General features: G+C 35.9%; 1 protein-coding gene across 6 annotated transcripts in view; it reads right to left on the bottom strand.

Moving 5' to 3' along the window:
- LOC135686453 (UPF0462 protein C4orf33 homolog) overlaps nucleotides 1-26360 on the bottom strand; it is an 85823-nt gene that overhangs the window by 680 nt on the left and 58783 nt on the right. For 4 of the 6 annotated variants that reach the window (XM_089109003.1, XM_065202683.2, XM_089109002.1 and 1 more), the window contains one exon: nucleotides 8631-18561. Coding sequence is in view for 2 of the 6 variants with exons in the window: in XM_065202684.2 (XP_065058756.2) it covers nucleotides 362-687; nucleotides 2245-2370; nucleotides 2760-2871 (564 nt within the window). In the remaining 4 variants the exon portion in view is untranslated. Of the gene's footprint in view, nucleotides 1-351; nucleotides 688-2244; nucleotides 2371-2759; nucleotides 18562-26360 lie in introns of those variants that run through there. The other 2 variants (XM_089109004.1, XM_065202684.2) reach the window with 2 other exon arrangements.

Consider the following 26360-nt stretch of genomic DNA (forward strand, 5'->3'; position numbering starts at 1 on the left):
TGCCAAAGTACCTGGAACACACAGCAATTTGCGTTGCATTTGATGTCTCTAGTTCTTTTCCCGAAAAAAAATTACTTCTTCCGCCCCCTTCTCCTTAAAACAATGTTGATAATTCAGAGAAATATCATAAAAGACGCGCAAAAGAAAGTGCTTCCTAAAATCCTAACCCGTTTGATAGTAAACCAACATTGTTCTCTAGGGGAGAGGGGGATGATTGATTTTCACCTTGGAAACTGACGTCAGTGTACCAAGACTTTTGGCAGGCATTGTACATCTTTGCTTTGAAAGTTCTGGGTAATATAGGAAAAGAGGCATGGTCTTTCAAAAGTCAACAAAAATGCTTTTATCTACCTGTAATGGATTAAGAGGATCTAGGTCGCCTGCAAAATCTGATACACTTCTTAAGACTCTTTTTGCTCCCCTTTCTGAGCAAGTAGCAGTGGACCACACTACCGTATCTGCACTCACAACGACATTCATACTTCTTGATACATTTTCCTTCGCAACAAGATTTACGTAGTTTGCAAATTGCTTTTCTAGCTGGCGGACATTTGCAAATTGTTCGGCATATATTCCTAGAGCAGTGTTTTGTTACCCCAAATCGACATTTGCAGAAGCATCGTCTTGACCATGGATTGCAAACTCGCATTTGGTAACGCGGACAGCGTCTCTGCGCAGGCTCTTGCTCTATCAAGGAATCAAGACTCGTTTATAATTCAGAACACATAAAAAGAGGCTGCAATTTACTTGAAAATATTTTAAAGACAGGCTGAGGTTAAATAGGCTTTAGCAATTGGAAGGTAGCAACAATCAAAGTCAGACCAATGAAGTGAATTATATGTTGAATAATCACGTGGTTTGTAAGATGTTTTGTTTGTCTCTAAGATATTTTGTTTCTCTGCTAGATTTTTGTTGTAGTTGTAAGATATTTTGTTTATCTGTTAGAGGTTTTCTTTATCTATTAGATACTTTATTTGATTGTAAGATATTTTGAACTTGTTTTGTTTGGTGTACTTTCTAGAAAGTTCAAATAGATGCAAGAAAAGCTATTTTTTATCACTACAAGAGAAAACTAGAAGAATATTGAAGTAATAAGAAGTCTTTATCATTTCTTGACATTAGAAAAAAAACATGGATTTAGTCTTGTTATTTTTTCATTCATTAAAGATTCATGATTATATTTTATTCACGATTCGTTCATTTCTTTATTTTTCTTTAAAATCATTAAAGAAACTTAAAGGAAATTTGAGGCCATTTAAAGGGGAAAATATAGTACCGTAAACCTCGAATTAGCCCCCGGGGCTTATTTATTTTTGATATTTTTGGATGGGGGCTTATGCGAGGGGGGGCTTATGAAATTATTGAATTAGACATTATTAAAAGACCTTGTTTGTCTTAGTAGGAATTTCTTTATGAGCAATTAATTAATTACTACCAAAAGTATGAATTTGTTGTGGTAATTCAATAAAACGCCATAGGCAACCTCAGATGGCAAAAATAATCAAATGGAAGGGTCCAATTCCAAAATTTACACTAGCAGTGGGGGGGAGCCAATTCGAGGATTTACGGTAGATGATTTCAAAAATGATAAAACTTTTTTAAAAAAAGAACCTGAAAATTTTGCCGAGGCTCGAGTGTTCTTAAATGTTGTTTTTATTTCAAAATTGATTTATATACAACTTCATACTGTGAATTGTTTCTAAGTAAATACAAGTTTTGCACTACATTTCTAGTAGTACGACTGACTAGCCGACAAAATCTGCCCTATTTCACTAGCATGAGGGCAAATTTTCCCAAAAAATATTTTTCTTCTACTGATGAATTTTTGCACTGGTGAATTTGACTGGTAAACGATAATAGAGTATTCTCCTTTACCCAAGAGGAAACAAAAATATAGTGCGCTTTTGGCAAAAACCTTTTTTGTTTTTGAGAAAAATCTCCATAAAATTCTAAAAATTCTATTGTTCTAAAAATATCGTAGGCTTCATAGAATGAATGATAAACTCCTCGCCATTACATTGACAGTTAAGCAGAGCCTAGAAAATATAACGGTCAAACGTTCAACGGCCGCAATGGTGGCCATGGAATACTTGAAAAAAACTCAATGCTTCAACCAAACCCTAACTTTTTCATTGCTCTTCTGATGAAAGCTTTCAGTTCCTAAGACTAATATCTGTCGGAGGGAAAACCAGTTTTCTCCATCCTGCATTTAAGGTTGAATAGAAATGCTTGTAAGAAAATTACCTTTTTCTGTTGCGTCAGGATCTGATTCTTCCTCGTCACTTTCAACCTGGGCGCCCCATTCTGTGTCGTATTCTTTGTCCTCCTCTGCCTCGTAGTCGGCACTTACTTGCTTCTCGTCATCATCAGCTGCAAAACAATTCTAGTTAGGGGTACCCTTCTTTCACATGATTTATTTTTCCATATACACGGTAATCTTCTATTTAAGTATCAGAAGATGCAACTCTTCTCCTAGACGATGACACGAGTGAAATTCATACTTGCAAAAATAGGTAGTATTTCATCTAGTTATTGCTTATCGTACAGGTAAGTGGACATGAAAAGCCCTCATCCTAAACTTGATAGTCTGCAACAGTCTTACATCACATTTCATGTCCTGGTTATTATAAGATAAGAAGTGACTTTGTTGTCTTTGCTCAACATGCTAATAAGCCATAGATAAAAAGCCTCTCTCTCTCGGTTTTATAGCCTGAAGCGACTGATTTTACAATGCAGAATGGGGGCATAAACGCTCTTACCTCTGACAAAAAGGCCAATACCAAGTAAGATGAGAACGAGGAGTTTCATTTTAGGAGCGCAAGATTCCTGAAAAAATAGAAAGTCAGTTAGGATGGCCAAAAATAGCTGCATGTCCAGCAATAAGGCATGTCTAAGAAAAATCTGTGCTTACATCTAAAATTTATAAGTTTCCCACCAAAATTATCTGTGACTAAGTAAAACACATTTGAAACACGTTGTCCTCACCTCCAATAATACAAACTCTTAGAGAATATCAATAATTTATCCCAATAAACGCAAAACCCTATCTGCAAGGTCCCTGCTGTACATTTTTTCAAAATTCTTGCAGTAGTGTATGCCATATATTCGAATGTGAGAGAAAAAAAGCAATTAAGAGATGCCTTACCTTGTTTGTTGAAGATATGACGGTTTCTAAACGTAGATTCTGTTAACATCGGTTTTTTCCACTTCCACTTTGTTTTATATAAAATTTGGAGGAACAGTGGGCAGCTCACCTGGGAATGGTCACGGGTTTGGTATTCGCTCCCAAGCGCATGTACCGAGATCACATCAAAAGAAGATGTTTCTAGGGAAAGTTTGCTTTTAAGGAACCAAATAGAAACTTTTTTGCCAAGGGCATTTCGCGTCCAATCAACCTGGGCGAGGCTCTATAATGAACTATGTGAAAATCGACGCCTTTGCAATGAAACAAGTTATTTTTGCTCTTGTGAAATTGTGAAATATAATGTCTCACATTTTCTATAAAATGAAGGGCTGATATTTAAATCCCCTGTGTGTTCGGGTGTCCTTTACAACCAAATCGATTGTATAATTGAATGGCAACAGTAGCAAAACCGCTTTGTAACAGGGCTTGTGACAAAACCAAACAACGTGGTTGCTAGAAAGCAGTCAATTGAAAGCAGAAAAATTACAAGGCATCCAATTAGAACTAGGGACAATTAATGGGCTTGGTTTGTTGCCAGGCAAGCTCTCAGGATGTAAACATTGTCTTTCCCAAGATGATAGGGCACAGTGGAAAAGAGGGTCTGGAAGCTTTAGGTCCAACCTTTTGTCAAAAACAAAAAAGTAAGCAAATTCTTCTTGAATCAACTTTTTAATGCTCCTCTTATAGAAGTTCAGATTCAGCCTCCAACCTTCATTCACAGGGGCAGTTCAACATATCTATAGTTCATCAAAAATCATCAGCTTGTCCTGTTTTTGACCTGCAAATACCATGAGCTTCTATACCGTATAGAGCTAATAAATGAATGATGGCAGAAGTCTTCCAATTTACTTGAATTTCAATTCAGTGATCCGCCTCTGAATTTCATTTACGTAATCACAGAATCAAAAAGGAAAAATTCAATTTATTTTCAAAGTTCTAAGGTTACACTTACTTCAAGCTTTGGATCCAAATAATTATATCGTTGACCCAGAAACCTTCATGTCCTGTACTTCTAGATACCCACAGCCTTTAAAGAGCACTCATTCTAATTATTTCAATTCTAGCCTCTGAATCTGCCTACGGCCATGATATTGAATATCCACTTTCTCAGTGAATATCCGTAAAGGCAAATTGGGTTCCAACAACAACTAACGAACGACCTAAAAGCAGTACTGTGGCAGAAACAAATGATTTTAAAATAACTGTATGCTTCTAAATGAAGAAAAAATGCAATTTATTAGTTGTTTAGGACCAAAAAGGATGAACATGAAGAGAATGATGAAAAGTTGTCAACTGCTTGAAAAAAAGGAAAATGAAGGAAATGTACTTGGTGTAGCACTCGACAGTCAATTCTAGTTTGATCAAGACTTGTTGTGAAGCTGAAAAGATAAATGCTCTTGCTAGAATAGCACTTCATTTAAATGAAGAGAGAAAAAATTAAATATGCAAACATCCACAGGCACCGCGGAGCAGAAGGGGGGGGGCTTCAGCTCCCCACTTTTTGCAAAGTATGCCAAAAATTTAGTAATAAACTACCCGTAAGGCCTCTTTTTATATGTATCACCGTGTCGATGTTAACCTGTTAATCAAAGTCTATAACAGCAAGTACACAACAAGTTTCCAAGACCTTTCTCAGGCTCTCGACGTTCCTAGCAATGCAATTCTTCTTATAATGGGACCCCTCCATAGTGATTGTGATTCACGCATTCACGCACAACTTTTTGACTTTTCACGCATTAACGCACTGTGAAATTTGATTTTCACGCTCACGTAAGCAATAAATGTAATACCAGCTGTTGCTCGTCAAAACCCTGTTTGAAGGACTAAAACACTTTCTTCAACCTCAAAAATACTAATTTGCGATTTATATAACTATTATTGGTTTATTACGCACCAAATTGAGGCAATTTTTTAAAATTATCATTCACAACTTCATTCACCAATTCACGGATAGTTAAAGCTTTTTCACGACAAAACGCAAGGAAAACTCATGTTTCACGCTTCACGTAGGAATCTCAATTCACGAAATCACGTTTACAAAATCGAGATTTCACGATTCCACGCACGAAATAATGGCCAATAACACATCACGCAAAAATATGGGGGACCCCCTATAATGTGAGGTTTTGTTTTTATTCTCTCAATCCACAAATGGATAGTATTATAATTATTACTATACACCCAAGATTGATTTCTTAGACATATCATATACTTAAATTAGCTGATTGCGTTTACTTGCAATCCAGCTTACTTTTGTATCCAACGTCAATTAAAGCGACTAAAAATACCCATTCCTTAAAAATTTATATGTAGATAATTATGGAATGGTCAGTTTGATTCAGTTTTTACAGGACTGCTTAAAAACACAACTTTCGTGGCACGTTCAGAAACTTTAAATGGCTGTTATTACTTTTAGAATTAAAATATCTGAAACAAGACCATTTATTCATTGTAGTATCTTATGTTATGTGCCAATACAATTAGCATAATATGTTCTATTCTAGGATATAACAATAAATAATGCAATGAACTTGGTGTAATGATTAAGGGGTTTTTCTTATTACTCGTTACCCTTATATTACAGTCTTCAATTAAAGCTAAATTTTTCTAGCATGTTGCTGCACGTCTAGTGAAGCTGACATATAGAACCCACTAAAATTTGTAGGAAGGGACACGAAAGAGCTTTGGCCTTTGATTAGGAAGGTTAATCCTAGTTGAACATCCTTCCATGGACTTATCGAAATCCCTAAATGAGTCCAGGTATTTTAAATTATCTTACGACATCCTGCCACAAGAGAAGCTTAAGCGAAGCGAGGCTTTCAACTAGTCCTGGAACTAGCAGTGTTGTAGTTGTGTGAATATTTTCTGTTGCTGAAAATGCTGAATATAATGCTCAAGCTTAGTTTCTTCAATAAAAAGAAAGAGTAGGGACAGAATGTACAATTCATGTCATATGCAGTGGCGTAACGCAGCTTAGGGTCCCTTTGCTCGATAACTAAGGACCCCCGACCGAATGGGGCCCCGAAATTATACATGTCTTTAAGACGTCACTCAAGTTCAACTCAGTGTCAAAAACTTTTACAGCTCTTCAGCTGTAAAATTCTAGATTATTTTGAGAAATGCTATATTGAGGGAAAAGCAATTTAAATTATACAAGAAAACGAGAAAAATTGACTTAGTTATTTGTCTTGATGATTTAGGACAAGCAGTGAATTGATAGTTGTTACTATTCGGTAACAGTGATGATGCTACAGTCCCTTCTTTGTCCCCAGCAAACCGGGTTTTCTAAGTCATAAGCATACAATATTTACTTATAACTACAACACACAGTGGCGGAGTTGAAGCAAGTCTGGCACCCCAATTATTGTGAAAAACTTCTTACAAAGTGAATAGAGAGCCTTCTGTCAGTAGTTTAGGTTCTGAAATTGTTTTATACAACTTACAATCGTCACCAATTTCTAAAAAAACATTCAGCGCCCCCACTACCAGCTGCCCCCTTCAAATATGCTCCGCCCCTGCTACAACACCTGTAGAAACCTGACTGATTGCTTCATCAAGATCATTCATACAGCGAGGAATGAAAATTGGACTAAGCAGGCAGGCTTGAGTTCTCCCTATTGAATAATCGGAAGTCAATGAGCCCCTCATTACCTCTAACACATGATTTTTTTTTGGAAAAGAGTGAAATTATAATATCTAGAAAGTTTTCTTTAACTCCATAGGACACAAGCTTTTGCAGTAAAATCTTATGAAAAATCGAATCAAAAGCCTTTTGAAAATCAACAAAGCAAACATATGGCGGTGAATTTTTCTTAAGTGCGTGTTAAGTTAAAATATGGTCACTGGTTACAGTGGCCTTGCCTACATGTTGCAAGATTTCCACACAAAGATTTGCTACTCTTTGTAGTCTTCCTAAGGAAGCCCCTGAGAAGATTCTACCAAAAATGCCTAGTTAAGTCATTCCTCTGTAGTTATTGAGATTAGACTTATCGTTACCTTTGTTTTGTTATCATATGCTTTGAATCACGTTTTAAATGTTGATTTGTATTTTATTGAGGATAAAATGTTTTGATCAATATTCATTTATCAATCTGGAAAAAATTAAAATATTGAAAGAAAGCGAAAGGAAAACTTTTAGGCCATGGTCTTTATCAAAACAACTTTATTTTACGGTTAAATAGCGATTTTGGAACTTTTAATGACAAACTGACAATGAGAATTTCACCAGTAAACGATTGTGCCAGCAAACAATTTTTCTATCAGTGCATAAAAATATAAATTTATTAAAAGTACAGACTATGCAAAAAAGTAAATTTGAAAAGAAATTGCATTTTCAAAGTGGGACCATGTAAAACCAAAATATCAATGAAATCAGCGTAAAATATAAAGAAGTATTTCCACAACAAAATCTCAATTCATCCTCATCATCAAAACTCAATTAAAGCATTTGAAAGCTACAATCGCTGCCAAAATTACTTGGAACACCCAACACTTTGCACTGTGCTTTTCTATTTTTCATTTGTTTTCTTGAATACAACTACTTCCGTCCCCCTTTCCCCCCAAAACAATGTTGAAAGTATAGAAAAATATCATACAAGGCACACGAAAAAGCATTCTCCACAACCCCTTCCTTTTTTCTATAGTAAATCAACATTGTTCTCAGGGGGAGAGGGGGTGGCTGAATTTGCCTTTGAAAACTGACGTTACTGCTCCAAGACTTTAGGCAGTGATTGTAGGTCGTTGCACTTGGAAGCGAGATGTTTTTGCGCACAAGTTTGCTTACACATCGAAGGCAATGGGAGCAAACACCTCATGTCCTTGTGAAAAATTTATGATTTGTTGAAAAAAATTTATGATTTGTTAAAACTCTTGCCGGTCGATTTTGATTTGGATCAAGTTTCCATTATTTTCATCTCGAAGTTTAGCTGACTGATAAAGACAGTATCTGATTTGCGATTGTTATGGCAAAAACCATTTTCAGATATTTGAAACTGGCGATGAAAATCTGATTTGAAATTTTTCCAAATTTTCTGTGCCGGACATTTTTTCGAGTAGTTTTTCAAATGATATCTTTTTTCATTAACTTGTCAAGATAAGACTATTAATAAGGCTATTAAGCCACTTTATAACAAGTTGCCAAAATCGTCAAAGAATTTGATAAAAAACCACAGCTTGGAAATTATGTGGGAAAAAGAGAACAATCTGCCCGTTCATCTTGGATAAAAACGATGACGAGGAGTGAGTGGTTCAAGCCACGAAAATTGGTTTTCATTACATTGCTGCAGGGCACATGGAGATTCTAAATTAGTACTATAGTCACTGTTTGATCAATGAAACTATGCACGTATCAATGGAAGAAAAGAGAGAACACATGGCTACTCTTTGAAGTTCAAATTTAATAAAGTTGTAAAACCTGATCTTGATGATCTATCAATAAACTTTCCGCTTTTTATTGATAACAGGTCACAAATTATCTCAGCTTTTCAGGAATTTTACATGAATTCAGAGGCGGTCTGGCATCATAATTGCAGTATGGCATATCTACAGTGCGCTCGCTCGCTAAAGAGAAACAAAGCTATTCAAAACTCACTTGGCCCCAGTCCTGGGTGTGTGGCAGATAAAATTTTTTGAGCCACGCCAACTAATGGAAGCACAGCTTAAAATAAGCTCAGTATAGATCAATTATCAATTGGTGTTGTACTCTATTTGAATCAAGAATTCTATATAGTTAAACTTTGTAAAATAACAGCAAATCAATAGATCTATTTGTAACTCAAAGAAACTCTAATAACAGTTCAAAATAACAATCCTAGTCTAATAATTCTATTGATATTGTCAAGCAAGCCTAATATCTGCAATATTCTGAAATTGAGCCAAGGAAAAAAAAATAGAATTCAACCTGCTAGTTCTGTGCTTGCATAGTCATTTATTATGGCTCCAAGTTAAAATTTAGTAACCTACAGACTTATTCACACTGAAACATCATTGAGAGAACTTAAATTGAGACCGATTCCTTATTCTGTACCAAACTTTATAATCACACTGTTCATTAAACAATTAGCTAATAGAAAAACTTCGCTACAACCTTTCAACATGCACGTTTCAGAAGTTTTCAGAGAAAGAAGAACTTGAAGGGAAGCCGGTGAAGGCCTTTGTCTGTTGCTTGCTATTATAAAGGAAGAAACTTTGGTGGAAAGGAACTTTCGAGGGAAGAAACTTTTGCCTTTCTTAGCGTTTGGCCGAAAATCGCGAAGGTTTGACACGCGAAACTTCCTGAATTTGCAAAAGTGTATTTTTGGAAAATATCCATAGCAATCGACCCTCTTGGAAACTTTAATGACGAATGATTGCATTTAACAAATGTTAACTAGATATAAAAATAGATATCAAAACCGTATATAGTCGACTCCCTTCTTAAAGTCACGCCTTTGGTTACAGTCAAAGCAAATTTAGATCCAAATATGCAAAATTTTTCCATCAAATTTTGACCCAAATAGCCCCGTTTACAGTGTCTTAGTTTTCTGGGAAGCGGTGCTTGTCTTTTTAGTATTGTTTTTAAATAAGAAACAAATATCAACCAGGGGTGTAACCATAGAAATGGGTGTATCACTTAAGATGAAAGGAAATCAGAATCAATTTAGAAATCTATTCCATCGAGCCCAAGATCACGCTGGCAATTTCTACTTCGTGTCACTGGTAGTCTGTATCATTTTATGTTTGGAGTAGACAAATTACAAGCATATCCTGCTTTCTTGTTACATTTACATAAAAAAACAACAAAACAGATCCGTTGGTAGAAAACATTTGCCCTGCAAAAAGGTCCTACTTTCGTGGTTTGAGCTTCACCTCAAGTGACGCCCCTGCGCTTTTGCGCTCCCTATCTTGAACCCATGGTATACACAAGAGCTGCGACGAGTTAATAAACACTGTCAATGCCATTTGTACTAAAGCTCTTTTTAAAATTTACCAGATGCAATATTGTGGGTTTTAGGACTGTCTTCTCGTCTCACAGAAAGATTGTTCAACTTTTTACCAAGGAAGGACTGTTTTATTCGTGAATGAGTGAAAGCCAAGTACCAGACACAGTATGGGAGAGGGCAGATTCGTTCTAGGTCATCCTTTCTTCTACTATTGAAAACAAAGCCTTCCCTTGCGGATAACCCTCTATGTGAAATTATCAAACAACGAAGCTTGATTGAAAATCTAGAGAGTTACGCAATTAGAGATTATTCGAAAACATTTTTTTCAAGAAAAAACCGAGTGTTGGTGCTAAACTACCGCGTTTGTGTTGAGGATACAAAGATCGCCACTATTAGCAAAGAATGCCGCAACAACAAGATTGCGTTGATCTGTTTTGGCATGCGAGTGACCTATCAGTGTTCATATCCCACCCCAAAGCAAACAGTGGTAGCAATATTATCGCTGATAAAGGGCAATATAGTCATGATCCCTGTGGGTCAGGTCATCTGACAAAAGTCTCAAGAAAATAATGCCGAGAATATCCACGAGACTGTCAACCGAAGATAGCCAGAATTAAAAGCAAACAATTGAGGTTATCAGACCTATGAAACTGATAACACATGGAAGTGTTTTAATAACATACAATGCTAGAATAACGTTATTATTTAAATTAAAAGTCATTGGTGGCTTTAAAAGCTAGTGTTTGCATGGTAACTAAGACAGCTGAAGTTTTCAAGCTAAAACCAAAAATTGGCTTGACAAGAGATTTTTTGTCGTTCGGTACTTATATCAATTTAGCTCGCATTTTATTTATATTATTACATTAGCATTCAAATGCACCACTTGCTTCTTACATTCCTCTTATTTTAAGAACCAGTAAACTGAAGCTCCAGCTGGACCATTCTTAATTTGTTCGTTAATGATTAGGTTGTAAGCTGTGCCATCGCGGAAATTGTGGTGAGCATAAAGGGCTCAACCCCCCTCTCCAATCAGCATTCTCGTCGTAAAATTTGGGCTTATGTCGGATAATTGACGAACATTTAACGTGCTGAATGCCAATCCAAGAGGTTATCTTGTTGGAAAAGCGTGGGCCTGAGAAAGTTTGAATTTCTGCCACTTCGGGATTTTTAAAGCCCTATTTGCCAACAAATCGAATAGTTCCCAACCAAGTCTCTAAATTTGGCTGTGTTTTCTCAAACGGTACAAATTTTTACTGGTAGCAGTTTTGACACGTTGTATTATTTCCATTAATCATATCTTAGGAGCGCCAGCAAATCTGGGGATGGAATCAGCAATAGATTTTCAGATGCAAAAAGGCATGTGAGTTTTAAACTGCAGATCAGTTGGGATTTGGAATGAGAGAAAAGTTTAAGAAATATATCTTTATCGTTGGTGTCAACATTTGGCAGTAAGTGAAAAATTTGGTGACAGGTGTGGGAAAATGCTTATCAAAATTGAAATTTTATGCACATATAACGATCAGGGTTCTTGTTAGGACGGTGAAGAACCAGTGAATACCCAGCTCGTTGGTAGAGCGATGGGCTAGGCCAAAGGGCCTAGGCCCCGAATAAGTAACGCACAAAATATACTAGTTCTTTGATGTTATCTCTAATGTTTCAACAGAAAAACTAATTTATATCGTGACGTTCATTAACACAACAGGACTTAACAGAACATGTGATTTTAACATGCAACAGGAACATTACTTAATTGATTACATATAAAAGCCAAACCGTTACATACATTTACCGGTTTTTCTTTTTGCTTTGAAATTTTAATTCGAAAAATCAATCAAGAAGGCTGATAACATGTGTTACTAGTTTTCATCATGGTTGGCTGGTTATGTTTTTTCTCCTTTATCACTCGAAAATTGTGTTGATTTTCCTTTCGATTCTAACTCATCTTTCAAAGGTCATTCCTCTTTGGTCCTAGGGCCTAAGAAAGTATCTCTCTAACGCTACCAAAGAACAAAAAAATATTGAAAGATGGCCTGATCTTGGTCGAACCTATTATGACAATAATGACGAGACCTTTTATCATTTCATCTCTGATTTTCTGAAATCTCTGAAATTACTCACAATGTCACTTGAAAGAAAGTCTTGAAACCCACCCTAAAGTGCAGAATCATATTAATTTGTTATGGATTGACTGAGATATAGAGAGGGATAGAAGTGAGATTTGCTAATGAATTAATGGTTGAGATTTTAGCACACATTTCTGAATCAAGAACAAACTACAGAAATCTATATTAGATTTATGAAAGAACCTCTGTTTGTGGTGCAATACATCAACCAAGCAGTTGCATTAGATAATGCATTCAGATTATGTTGACAAAATGCATGAATTCTAAAAGTAAATCATTGTCTTTGGAACTGTTTTTTCGGTCTACTGCAAGCTTCATAAGAAAGTTTCTTGTGAGGTTGTAATAAGTTATATCTATCAATCTTTTTAATTCACCAAGCAAAAACAAAAATAGAAATTCAAGAGAACCATAAGAGGAAAAGCGAAATACCTTTCTACGTAATTTTTATTTTAATTTTCATAGTATGATGCAAGGCTTTTCATAATGCATTTTAGTTATCGGAAAATCAGTTGTCATTAGTGTTCAGTGAAATCTGGAACAAAACCCTGATTCTATGCAAGCTTTTTACTTCATGTATGTGTCACAATATTGAACTCATCATCTGTGAAATAAACTGGTTGCTAAGCAGAGATGCATGCTATTGTGACGCAGGCTAGCTATTACGAGGCTGCTTCTGTATGGCATTTTCAACCAATGCCTATCTCTCTGAAGTTGACCTCGCCGTTTGACCTCAGTGACGGCGCCAGGCCAATCTATCACTTCGTCTGTAGTCTAGTCTAGTAATGAATCTATTGATAACATCTAATAAAAGAAAGATAACCGTTTATTATATAAACTGTGTAAATTCTGCATGGCACCTAGCTAATTTTCTTTGGCCACTTATGTATATATAGTCTTTCCGCAACTTTCCACGTAAGATGTTTATATCTTCTGCATGACAAAAGCCCCGAAACTCACGACTGGTAATACCTTTTTAGAAAAAAATAAAGAAAAATTTGTAAAAAGAGGAAAGTGCGCGTGGCTAGGTAACCTGCTGAGATGGTCTCTAACCTTGTTAGGTATTATAGCTTCTTTAATATCGTACTTATCAAATAAACAGTGCTGTAATTGTGATCCACAAAATATGAGACCTATGAGCAAAAAACATTGGCACTTCTTGACTCTCCAAGCATGTTCGTACATGTCACGTTTGTACACTGACGTCACAACTGCACAAGATTACATTATCTAAACGTAAACTAGAGGGTTCAAGATGAAATCCTTCTTCAAAATATCAAGTTATCCCTATTTTTGCATAATGAATTCCATCATTCTTTTATTTGCTATTGGTGAAAGCAAGGAACAATTCACTCTTGAACAAAAATCCATGAAAATTAGATTTCCATGAAAACAAAAGGATTTTCAGAGATTTTCTTACAAACATTAGGATTTTCTCTCGTTTGAAAATACAGAGTAGATTTTTTCAGCCAATCAACTGCGTTGCAAAACTGTTATTAATTTGCAGAGATAATTCTTTGTACGAGAATGTAGAAAAGTCGATGATGTGATAAGAAAAAGATTAAGAATACCCATGCCTCAAATTTTCTTACAATAAGAATGTTGTGCCTTAGCGAAAATTCCTATAAAAGGAGTAGCAGGACGGTCTTTAAATTACTTGAAGCCAAGTAGGTAACATAAAAAAAACGACAATTAGTAAGCTGTTTCATGCACTGAAATTTGTCATAGCATGCAGGGCTTTCTCAGAAAAGCTTATACCCCACAAGGGGTAGATCGGTTTTCATTTTCGGGTGAATCGTCCCAAATAAAATGACATTGTTACTCTGTAGTATCATTCACATGGGCTCATTCATTCGCTGCCATTAATGAGTATTCTAGATATGACCCAGCCACACATCCATTCACTCTCGTACTTAGAACGTTGTAACATGTTACGATAGCCTATCAATCTACGTTAATGATCTTTCATTCTAGATCCCCCAAGCTTTTCTTGACCGTACTCTGCATTTGCTTGTACTCGCAGATAATAGAGAATGAAATCGTTTCATCTCTTCCTCGTCTACCAAAAAGAACCTCAAATCTCTTAGATTATTTTTGGATCATTAGAGCCTCGTCCAATGGGTCACGAATGTATCGGCTCCTAAATCTTTCCTTGAGGTTTGCATAGCGTCTAAAACTTTCCTGCTATGTTTATTGATATTCCAAAATTTTCGGAAATTGTGGAGCTGAAATCACGATTTTTGAATCGTTGTCGAGGTCATTGCATACGTCAACGGCTCCAGGTAATAGATATCTGGCCAAAGTAGCCAACCCCTTCCTACCCACTGATTGGGTCAGTTATTCTTTAGAAGTAGCTGATTCATTAACAGGTATCCGTTAAGGTTGCCAAAACTAAGGGCTTATAGCTAAGTACTGTCAAGACTATCCTAAACAACACGCATTGAGACCAAGTGAAAAGTAAGCAAAGCAGACTTGTAACAAGATTGATTTGAAAATACAGCATATAAAAGGGTTTAACACCATAGCTGAAAAAGAGATGAAGGCACACAAATTTTACCACCTTTCCTTTCTAATTTCAACGAGAAAAGTTTTCAGTGGGCTAATTAAGGGCATTACTGCTCCAGAAAAGCTTGGTAAATTGTTTCAACATGTCAATGAAACAATTCTAGGCCTGGTAAGATCTTTCTTTAAGACTGATAAGACAAATCTTGCCACGAGAATCATGAGACTTAAGATAATTCAATGGCTTGATTTTGCATTTTCACTACTGCTTTGGGTGGGGTTCTCATTATTCTGCTTACCAATGAGACAGAGTGCTGGCGTAAACTGAAATACCTGTTCCGTGCAGCAAGGTCGTGTGGGTGTGTTAAGACTTATCCTCGCAAATGACATGTAGATATGTCATCCTTAACGTTGCCACTACCACGAATAGAACATCTCTGTTGCGAACTAGGTCATCTGAAGGTTTAGTGACAATATCTGAGGTAAATTTAAGCTCGCTGACAGCCACTGGCCGTCTTATTTACACCAGAAGGAGGAGTGATATTATCATTATAGCCTTAGGAGCCAAAGAAAATAGTTCAATCGGCTTTACTGTATCTATAAACATAAAGAGTTATTATTTCACGTTGGCAGAAAGACAGCGTGACAGCAACATTCATCCAGCTTCCTAGCCTATGATTCCAGATCATTTGCCGTTAGCGGGCTTGAAAGAATATAAATCCGCCGAAACATCTAAGATATGCTCCGGTTTCCAGAACGAGCTAGAAAGCTTGAACTGGCTATGATTTTTAACGCTAACAATGTAGATGCTAGAGAAAAGCACCTTTCACCAGTAGCTATGCTGAGAAGAAGTGCTTTCTGGGTAACAGAAGCCCCCACCTGACTTTAAATTTGAACGATCACTGCTTTTGAGATATTCATGGCCTAGGCCCTAACAAAAATAAGTACCTCCAGAACACCCAAAGGGCATTTCGTGCTAAAAAAATCGTAATAATGATGAAATTATGAAATGAAATGAGGTTGTTGCAAAATGCCAAAGGACTTCCAATCCTGCAAAATGCCGATAAACCACTTCCAATTTAAACTTTGTAAAAATGTTGGTACTGGATTATCATCATAGCCATGAACTGTGTCTACCATTTTGAGTTTACGCTTTGAAACTAGAGATTCCGCTATTGCCTCATTTGCCAAGTAGGTTCTTGTTACCATAGCCCAAGGCAACAGACGTCATAATGACCTGCAAACATCATGATTACAACTGCAAAACCGTTTTGCCACTTTCAAGATTTATCTCATTAGATAGTTGCTCTACACTTCAAGACATATATTTACGAGCAGCAAAATAAAGAATTTTTGTAAAAAAAGTCAAGCTAAAGTTACTTTTGCAATAAATTTGGCTGCTATAGGTGTTTTTAAAAGGTAAGTTTCTTTTCTTCAAATAGCTTTGAAAATAAAATGCTAAAAATTTGCAATACCACCCTTGGTATTTCGCAACGATTTGGGGAACCTTTGGAATACCAAGGTAGACCTAACGAAACCTTTACTGAGTGGTCTTTGACTTTTGCTACAGATTTCCATCTTGTAACGTCCAGTAGATACTGCCAATGGAAAAGACGGGTTGGATCGAAATTTGCTTTAATCGCTTATTAAAGGCTTTTTGCGACTATAATACAAAATGTGGCCTAATATCGTACTGCATGAAAATAGAAAAAATAGTAAATTTCTCAAGATAATTGCCGCTAAGCATGCCGGTTGCACAAGTTACTGATGGCAAATTCTCTAGGTACATAGATGGAAAGATGATGTAAAAAGATTGGAATATATACCCAAACAACCGAACTCAAAATATCCATAGTGGGCTTCTCTCATTTGTTAATGAAAGAGATACTACCAACGACGCAGTTTCGTCTCTGCCTTCAACAAGAAAAATATACCTTTTAAAAACACATGCCAGTTGGTTCTTTGAAAAAGCCTGGGGATTTTTAATAGCTTTGGCTATGATGATTTCGTGGGATATCGATAAAAAATGCAGAAGAAGAAGTAAATAACTCGACGGACGTAAACAAGCCTATTTTTCTTTATGTTTGTGGCGCTTCTCATAATATGGTCCTTGGAATTTAGATCCATAACGGAAATGCGATCGACTGTGACTCTACGTGTGTTTTTCAAAGGAAATCTTAAAGTTAAGTGTGTGTTCTTATCAAATCATGCAATATGTTTGTGACTTCCAAGTGCTTTACTTTTGCTTCTATAATCTATATCTAATTTTTGCTGGCGATTGTGACACGGCAACCATGGTCTGATGCAATTAAAATCAATTTAGGGCAATAGCATTACTGTAGGGGGGTCAACAAGGGAAATGGAAAGTGAATGTTTTCCGGAAATGCAGCAATGTTATCAGCCCATGCATTGCCAGCAGATGTTGCAGGGTCATATTTAGTGTAGATTTTGGTACATTATTTTGCAGAATACTAAGGCCTATCCAAAGAGTTGCTACAGACGAGGACCTGAAGGCAGTTACATGCAATTGACAACCTGAACTTCCAATTGCTCACCGTGTTGAATTTGATATTTTTTTACCGCTAATTACGTGTAGCACCATTTGCAAGTTGAATCTTGTTTGATCTACTTCAACAACCAAGCATATATATGTATCAATCCTTTAGTTAACTATCATATGTTAAGCAAATATGCACATCGATAAATTGATGGTACTGCCTAATGTTCAATGGTTAATATTTTACAGACTTAAATGCTGACTTCTGCCTAAATTTGTAGTTAAAGTTACAACTGTAGGAAGAATGTAGAATTATTAGCAATTCTATTACACAATTTTAGTATTGAGCTCCTCCAAGCTGTGTTACCGGAGCCACTGCTATTTATGGTTTGCATTCGCAAGCTGAAATGATTCAATTGTTAACGCCACTATTGTTTTACAATAAAATAACATGCACGAAGTCAATAAAAGGTGGCGAACAACTTTGTCTTATTTGATGTTGCAATTAATGATGATGCACTTAATCAGATGATACCAAATTTCGAAGGATTGTTTTTAAGGAAATGTTTTCCGTCAACTCAAAGTTCGGTTCTTGGTGGGTAAGTGTATTAATACAAAAAACGATAATCAAAAAAAAAATTTATTTAAATGAAAAGGGACATGTTCCTGCAGTTAACGTTCACAATTTTCAAATACTTGTAAGGATTTTATTGATCATTGAGAGATTAGAAACAAACTGGCTCCTTCTGAAGCTCCAGTTCAATTCACACGGATTCAAATAGCAAAAATAAATAAACATTCAATTTGAGCAAAACAATTTGAGTGTATGAGCAAACAATTATCATTTAAAGACCGATAAGCTCTGTCTAGCATCGAAAGTTTTAAGGCAAAGTTGCTGAAAACTCCTGCATTGAAATGGTGGATGATTTATCAGAGGTTAAGAAACCCTCTGCTTAGGCCACCCGCCGTTTTACCGCTACTTAAACTGATAATTATCTTCATTCACCACTTATTAATCCAAACTTTCACAACCGTTTATCGAACTAGGATAATGATAATGCTGGACAAAGCTGGAATACCTTGAAGTTAAATTTAAAACATCTGGTCCCACCACTGTCTGATGACAGATAGGTTCGTCTGAGGTCAAAGTTGTTCTTTTCAAAAACCGATGCACACTTCTAAGATTAAACTTGTCAAGGGCATGTTTAAATGCACATCATAGGTACCATATGATATATGTATGATATTTATATTTTTAACGAAGAATATGGTTGCATTGAAAAAGCACTCACCTATGTTTTGTTTGTTCTGTTTTTCATCGTCATCATACCTCACTATCTTGAAAAGGAAAAACAAAAATAAATCATGACTAGAAAGATACATTAGAATTAAAGACACACAAGCAAGGAGTTATTTAATGACGAGAAAGTCTAAAGAAAGCAAAACTGCCTAGAACAACTTTAAGAGCAAAGGCTAGCTTTTGATAACCTAGCTCAACTGATGGTGGTTTCAAAGGGGATTATAGGAGGTAACATTCCCCCCTATTTTGAGTTAGATTTTTAAACTTTGAGTTACCCTACGATACTGTTACCCTTCATTTTATGTAAAAAGTCAAGAAAGTCCGTTAGTTATTCCTTACAAAATGTTTACAATGTTTACAGCAGAGAAATAATAAAGTCCAATATTTATTTCAGAATAAACTAGCAGGCTGTAGAGTAATATTCCGAAAATTTAATTGTTTATATAAAGGAAAATTAAGCCTTGAAAGTTTGATTTTAGAGTATACTTCGAACCAACCAATCAATCACAAACAAAGTAAATGTTGAAAAGTAATTTAAATTTATTAAACTGCAGATCAAACAAAACATCCAATAACTTTTATTGTATCTTACGCTGATTATTCACCTGCTATTTTCATTCATGTTGAAATATCCGATAAGTAGAAATACTTGCATTTGTATCAGAATTACTGTTTATCTCTGCTTAGAAATTGATAGAAAAAATGAGTTTCTACTTTTAGCTCCAAACGTCATATCTGGTGTTTATAATTGCTAATGGGTGTTTAATTTCAGGCACATTGGGAGACAGAGCTTGGTGGCAAATGATTGGATGATATCGATTTTCATGTAGGAGACATGATGGCAATCATAGTAGATTTCTGTTAAAATTGCATTGAAGAAAGATAGATAGCTTGATTCTTGAAGCTACGGCCAAGATTCGGAATAGAGAGAGTAATGACGTTTTCAGTTGCAGACAGAACACTGGAAGACGAGGGCAGAGTACAACGTGAAACAGGTTGTAAATTATGTTTCTTTGCGAATGAGACACCTTTGAGATTAGAAAAACGAGAGTGCTGATCTGATAAAATCTGTCCACTTCTGGATGATATACAGAGTATGTGACATCTGCAGGACTGTCTTGGAGCCAAAAGGTCTAAATGTGACAATGACAAAGTCAATGAAATATAGACAGTTTGAATTTTATGTAACAAAATATTGAATTTATGTAACAAAATATTGATTATGCAACTGATTCTTTAACTCCAACTTGGGGCCTCTCAAAATTGAAAAATAACTTCATCGGATCACAATGATCCATAACCATGGAATAAATAGGATAAAAGATTCTTTTAAATAACATATCGATGTTTTATGCTCTGAGTACGGTTTACTTTGACAAGATTAAGACTCCGTAAGGAGCAATGCTGGGCCAAGCTTGAAATAATGCGACAGAATAATTTTACGCAAAGCTCACAAACATGACTGTATACTTTTGTTGATTAGGTTTTAATATTTAATTTTCTTATTAAACTGAAAGGCTTTCAAATTTCCATTTGGTACCGCTCCCAAAAATAGATTAGAAGCTAAAAATTCTTTATCTTGCATTTAGCTAGGTTTCCATCATATTTTTTTACATTAAGTTGGAAATCAAGCTAAACAGTAGCAATTAAACATGATTGTCTTCAGTATTGTGCCTTGTGAGGCAGCAACCCTTGATGGAGAGACATCTAGCTGCAGAAATCTTTAAGAAAAGATTGGGGCACATTGCAGAAGTTTTCCTTTGAGAGAACATACGGTTTTTGAATAAGGGAAAACATATCACTGTTATCGAGGGGCAAACCACTTTGCAGATAGCTAAACAAGATCAGAGAATATAATCCAGTTATAAAACGAGCTCACTCATCCTTGTATAACAACATCATGTGTGCTTGAAGAAATTACATCAACTTTCAAGTGCCAATTTATACAGAGCAGCACCAAAAGTTATTAGGTGCTATGTAGAACATGAATAAGCACACAGTCTCGGAAAAGATTTGTGTGGCTGGTGCATACAGACTTAAGCAAGGAAATGGCGGCTTTGAAGTTACCACACGATAATTAAACGAGTATAACAAGCTCGACATTATTGGCTTCTTTACTATCGTTAACACCAATGAACGGTTGGTTTTCCTAGACATATTGAGTTGCAATACTACATTTTTGACTATGAGATAATCAGAATAAAGAGGTGCCTAACAAAACAGTTAGGCGGTAAGAATTCGGCGAGATTGCTTATATTCTGAATCATGTTGGCAGTCAGAGAAATATTGCTGAAAAGTTCCATCGAAGAATCTCGCAATAATCTTTTCAATAAAGCATCTTTTGATTTAAGATTGTTTCATTGAGATATTGACAGGCACAGGAACAAAAGACAGGCAAGACATTGCTAGCACTGTTCTCCAATCATACACAGTACAAAGCATTCACCTGTTCTACAATCACTGCCAAAATTACTTGGAACATCCAACACTTTGCGCTGTGCTTTTCTATTTTTCATTTGTTTTCCCGAATACAACTACTTCCGCCCCCCTTTTCCCCCAAAACAATGTTGAAAGTATAGAAAAATATCATACAAGGCACTAGAAAATGCGTACTCTACAATCCTTTCCTTTTTTCTATAGTAAATCAACATTGCTCTTAGTGGGGGTGGCTGAATTTGCCTTTGAAAACTGACGTTACTGCTCCAAGACTTTTTGCAGTGATTGTCTACATAGCACCAACTAAGATTAAAATGTTTTGGCATTGAATGAAAATCTTGGAATCTGAAGAAGATTTCTCTAACAAAATTAAGAACTGAAAGGCTTATACTTAACTGTTCAATATTCAACTTAGGTGGGAGAGGGGGCCGAGTCCCTGAATCCAACTAACATCAAGATAAAAAAGGGGTATCTATCGCTTTTTCACCTGAACTGGTGAACCAGGCCGAGGAGCAAATCACTCCAAGAAAATCTCGTACACCTTTTGTTAAAATCCTATTGTTTTATCTGAAAATCCCCAGAAATCCTTTTGTTTTAGGGAAAATCTCGTACGCTATTGCAAGAGTGAATTGCCCCTCGAACCAGGCACCTCCTAGATATTTTTGCTCTTTCTTGTTTATTTTGAAGCAATCCATTTTGGATAAGTTAATTCGTTTAACTGAAATTATCAAATTCTGTATTCGGATCAGAGGTGGTGCCAGAAATCTTCCGACAGAGGGGTTTGAGCTTCTGATAAGGGGGCTAAAATGACCAAAATATGAATTTTTGTACGTTACTTTGTCAAATTTACTCCGACAATAACCCAAAATTTCCTCCGATAGGGGGGCTAGATGCTTCCGATGGAGGGGCTATACCCCCCCCCCTAGCCCTCCCCTGGCGCCACCACTGATTCGGATCATTTAGTGACGATGATGATGATCAGCTTTTTCGACAATGACGAAGTTATGGAAAGAAAAGTTAATGATAGGCTGGACTTGTCGCTTTATTTGCACTTCGTTCTAAACTTAAAAATTCTACGCTTCTTAAAAATTAATCTTAAAATATCGTCATTATAGTGATATAAAGCATTTCTCGTAGTGGGTCAGTTGAAAAAAACATGTTGAATCTCTTTCGTGATGCACAGAATAGAAGGAATTTTGTCACGTGCGTAATGGAAGTAATATCAATCTTAAATAAAAATTACTGTTATTTTACTACAAAAAATATTCTTCTGATTATTCATCTAACTGTAACATCTTTGTATTAACATTACAACCCTTGCAAAATATAGTTTTTTATGCATTTCAAAGGTGAAAGAACGAATAAAATGGGTAAGTCAGAATTACTGACGTTTCAATATTCAAAATAAAAAATGATTTGTAGCCTCTATTCGCCAATAATTGCCTGCATGAGTAAGGTTCTGTTGCACTGTCATATAGCTTTTCGTTTATTTTGTTTTATCTTACTTCAGTTGTCCTAATTACAATTTGCCGCCTTTTGGCAAAAATGAAAGACCGCTCGAAGAGGTTCGCTATCACCTGCCCTCCTCCTGCACAATGTCAATGAACCCTTACTTTTATGAGCATTCTGTTTGTAAAGAGTCAGTCAAGGAGAGTTGCTCACATCTAGATCTTCGGAAATATGGTGTGACAAACTGTCTTCCTTGGTATCTCAAAATACTCTTCTTCAAATCATGAATACCAGCATGGAAGTGAAATTGTATATAAATTCTAGGGGTGGGTTTTCATTCGACGAAAAGGGGCCTGTACTAAGCTAGCAAGGGACGAGCTTTAAATATTTGGGAACCACGACCCACACTTTCGAGAAAGGTCCCATTGGGAACTGGTTTAAAGAAGTTATCACATGAGCATTGATTCTTATGGGTAATTTGCCAGGCAAAATTCAACCAGTCTCGAGAAAGTGAAAATAAAATTCGAAATTAGCTATTGAGCAAAGAAATTATGCCAAATTTTGGCTTGTTAGATAAAAGAAGAAATATAACTACCCATTAAAGAACCTTTTTTGCAGTTAGTAAGTTAGAAGATAATATTTTTTGACTTTTCGATTGCTCATTTGACACGGGATAACTGTTCTTTGCAGACAGCAACCACTTCAAAATGTCTCACATACCCTTTAGAAGGCATCACTCCAAAAGACACATGTAATTCTGTTTTCAAGAATATGAAGACCTGTGAATGCCGTTTTAATGCATTCAATAGCATTATATAAACATTGCCAACTCCATCCTACTTGAAATAATATTTGCTCTTTTTGAAACGAGTATTTTCAATAACTCAGAGATACCTCCATCCTTTTTGCAAAATCTTTTTATTGATCATATATCCCTTGCGACAATACCTTTCGTTTTTTGACAAAATGCGTCATTCATAACGGGAAGGCCGGATGAAATACCTGAAAACTTGTTTTCAATGCCTTTTGATCGCCCCACGCCGCTCCGCCTGGGTCAAAGGGGTCAGTTGCAAAAGAGAGGCTTTCAAGTTCTGTTTACCACTGCACAAGAAATAAACTTTTAATGGAGGCGAATCAACATGAGTCTATGGTGATTGTTAAATGGCTGAAATTCGGGTTTGTTCAGGCCCACTATAAAGTTTAATGCACATATGTCTCAATTTTTACTTGGAATGAATAAGGGTTTGAATAGCAATTTGTAACTGAGCATGTTCCCTTTCGACTTTTCGTAAGGAAAACTTACTTCTAACACGAACTAAAGACAATGCGTTAAAATTACAGATTTGATAATTAGCTACCGCTGGAGAATGGGAGTATATAGGTACATTTCCATTCGAGCACTACATTTTTCTCTCAAACATTGAATACCTTCTTTCAAAGAACTATTAGACAGGGAATTTTGTAGAAAAAACTAGCAAACTGCCTAACCTCAAATTTTATTTCACATTCTTACTAAATCGACCATGGAGATTCCAAATCCAAGATGGGCCAAAAAAAATTATCACCGGAAGTTACTGTTTTTGATGACGTCATCAAAAAAATGATCAAAAATCTTTAAAAATCGGCAAAGGACTCGAACTCAACTTTTTTTGTATTTTTGCACTAAATTAACTATGCAGATTTCAAATCTGAGATGAAATGAAAAAATCTTGAACGGAAGTCAAATTTTGTGATGACGTCATCAACTTGGAGAAAATTCACTTTGTACCTTTTTAATTGTTTTCTCGCCACTATCATTGTCAAATATGTTCCATATTCGAATTGCACACATTCAGTGCTTTCAAAGATGTATTGAATTTCTATTATACTTACTTTTAAACGTTCTTTCATGACGCCATCATCGTTTTATGACGTCATCGCCTTTTAAGGGTAATTGAATAACGCGTGAAACGATGCCTAAAAATCTTTAGCTAGTTAAAAAAGCCATTCAAAATTAAAATTTCGTTGTATAGAAAGTGATATGGATCCATTCATCCTTCATCACTGTCTCCTTTGCTGGAACTCCAGAAGAAAATGTAGTTCCACTCATCATCGTCTGCTTTAAGTTGATCACCTCACCATAATTTTTCCCATGGCCTAGTCCTAATTGGTAACGGAATTTTCTTCGATTTCATCACTAGAGCGCTGCAGATCTTGCAGTTTTTTAGCGGAGGGTGTGCGGGGCCCTGCACAAGATGAACATAATTTGTGTGAAAAGAATTTTGGAATTATTATGCTGACTCCAGTATTTTCTGCAGATATTCACAGCTTTTTTAACGTTGAAGATCGGATTTTTTTGTCATCAAGCCGTTAAGAAACGTTTTTCTCTGTATATCCTCTTCGTGCCATTTCTTATTTATTTATCAAATGTATGTTCAAAATTAGAATATGTAAAGAAATTTTTTCCTATAAACCACACTAATATCACCTGTAGGCCAGATCATTCTTTCCATCGTATGTCTAACCAAAGCTTAAAGGCAATTTCTCTTACAATCTTCTTTTGATAATGTAACCAATAGTAAATGCTTGTGTCAACCAGTATGGATCTGGTTGTAGAGCTTCTGATTATCTGTTTTTCATTGCCTTGCGAATTCTTACTCTTATCTGCACAAGTGTTTCATCACATTTCCCTTTGTATGATTATTTTTGCACAAATTTTATCGCTTTCGTGAGAATGTTTTTGCAGATTTCCTGTCTCCTCGTAACTCTCTCAAGCAATTTTCCCTTTCCAGAACACTCCTAAAGCTTTTTAAAATGTTAGCTTCCCTTACAACAACATTACTGGTGTTGTTTCGCAGCCAATAACTGCGTGAACAGCCGGTAGATTTTTGGAACTATCTAAACCCAGGTAAGATATGACGTTCCAAAATTAACCTACTTCTCGTTGTCAATCTTTAAGGAATATTTCCTTGAAGGCTTTTCACACAATAAGCAGAAAACTTCATTAGTGTCCTTTCGACAACTAATAAATTTTATCGATGAGGAAAGAATGGAATATCAAGTAGATGTCAGCCTCTTCATAGCTGCAATTAAGCAAGTATGTCGTGGAATCTTTGATTATCTTTAAGGTTTGTTATTTATTGGTAAACATGAGTGCTTTCAAAGTTAACTGCTTTCCTTCTTAGCCCTGGTAGAGCCTTGAACTAGCTTTAGAAAGTAAGTTTGATACAACAAGAACCAGACCAGATCATACAAAATGTTCTTGACAAGTTATCAAGTAGGAACCGAGTTTTTGCAATGGGTTATCACAGAGATAAAGTGTTATACCCGCACTAAACCTATCTTATATTCTATTTCAAGGTTTTTTTTGCTGTTAGTGATGCTTGGCAGACCTGCATTACAAAGATCAAGATAATCCAAAGGCTTTACCAGGGCTAAGAATTAAAGCAGTTAATTTTGAAAGCACTCGTGTTTACCAATAAAGAACAAACCTTAAAGATAATCAAAGATTCCACGACATACTTGCTTAATTGCAGTTATGAAGAGGCTGACATCCACTTGATATTCCATTCTTTCCTCATCGATAAAATTTATTAGTTGTCGAAAGGACACTAATGTAGTTTTCTGCTTATTGTGTGAAAAGCCTTCAAGGAAATATTCCTTAAAGATTGACAACGAGAAGTAGGTTAATTTTGGAACGTCATATCTTACCTGGGTTTAGATAGTTCCAAAAATCTACCGGCTGTTCACGCAGTTATTGGCTGCGAAACAACACCAGTAATGTTGTTGTAAGGGAAGCTAACATTTTAAAAAGCTTTAGGAGTGTTCTGGAAAGGGAAAATTGCTCGAGAGAGTTACGATGAGACAGGAAATCTGCAAAGACATTCTCACGAAAGCGATAAAATTTGTGCAAAAATAATCATACAAAGGGAAATGTGATGAAACACTTGTGCAGATAAGAGTAAGAATTCGC

The sequence above is a fragment of the Rhopilema esculentum genome, chromosome 6, assembly GCF_057945365.1.
Source record: "Rhopilema esculentum isolate cy_ngs chromosome 6, ASM5794536v1, whole genome shotgun sequence".
Classification (NCBI taxonomy): Eukaryota; Metazoa; Cnidaria; class Scyphozoa; order Rhizostomeae; family Rhizostomatidae; genus Rhopilema; species Rhopilema esculentum.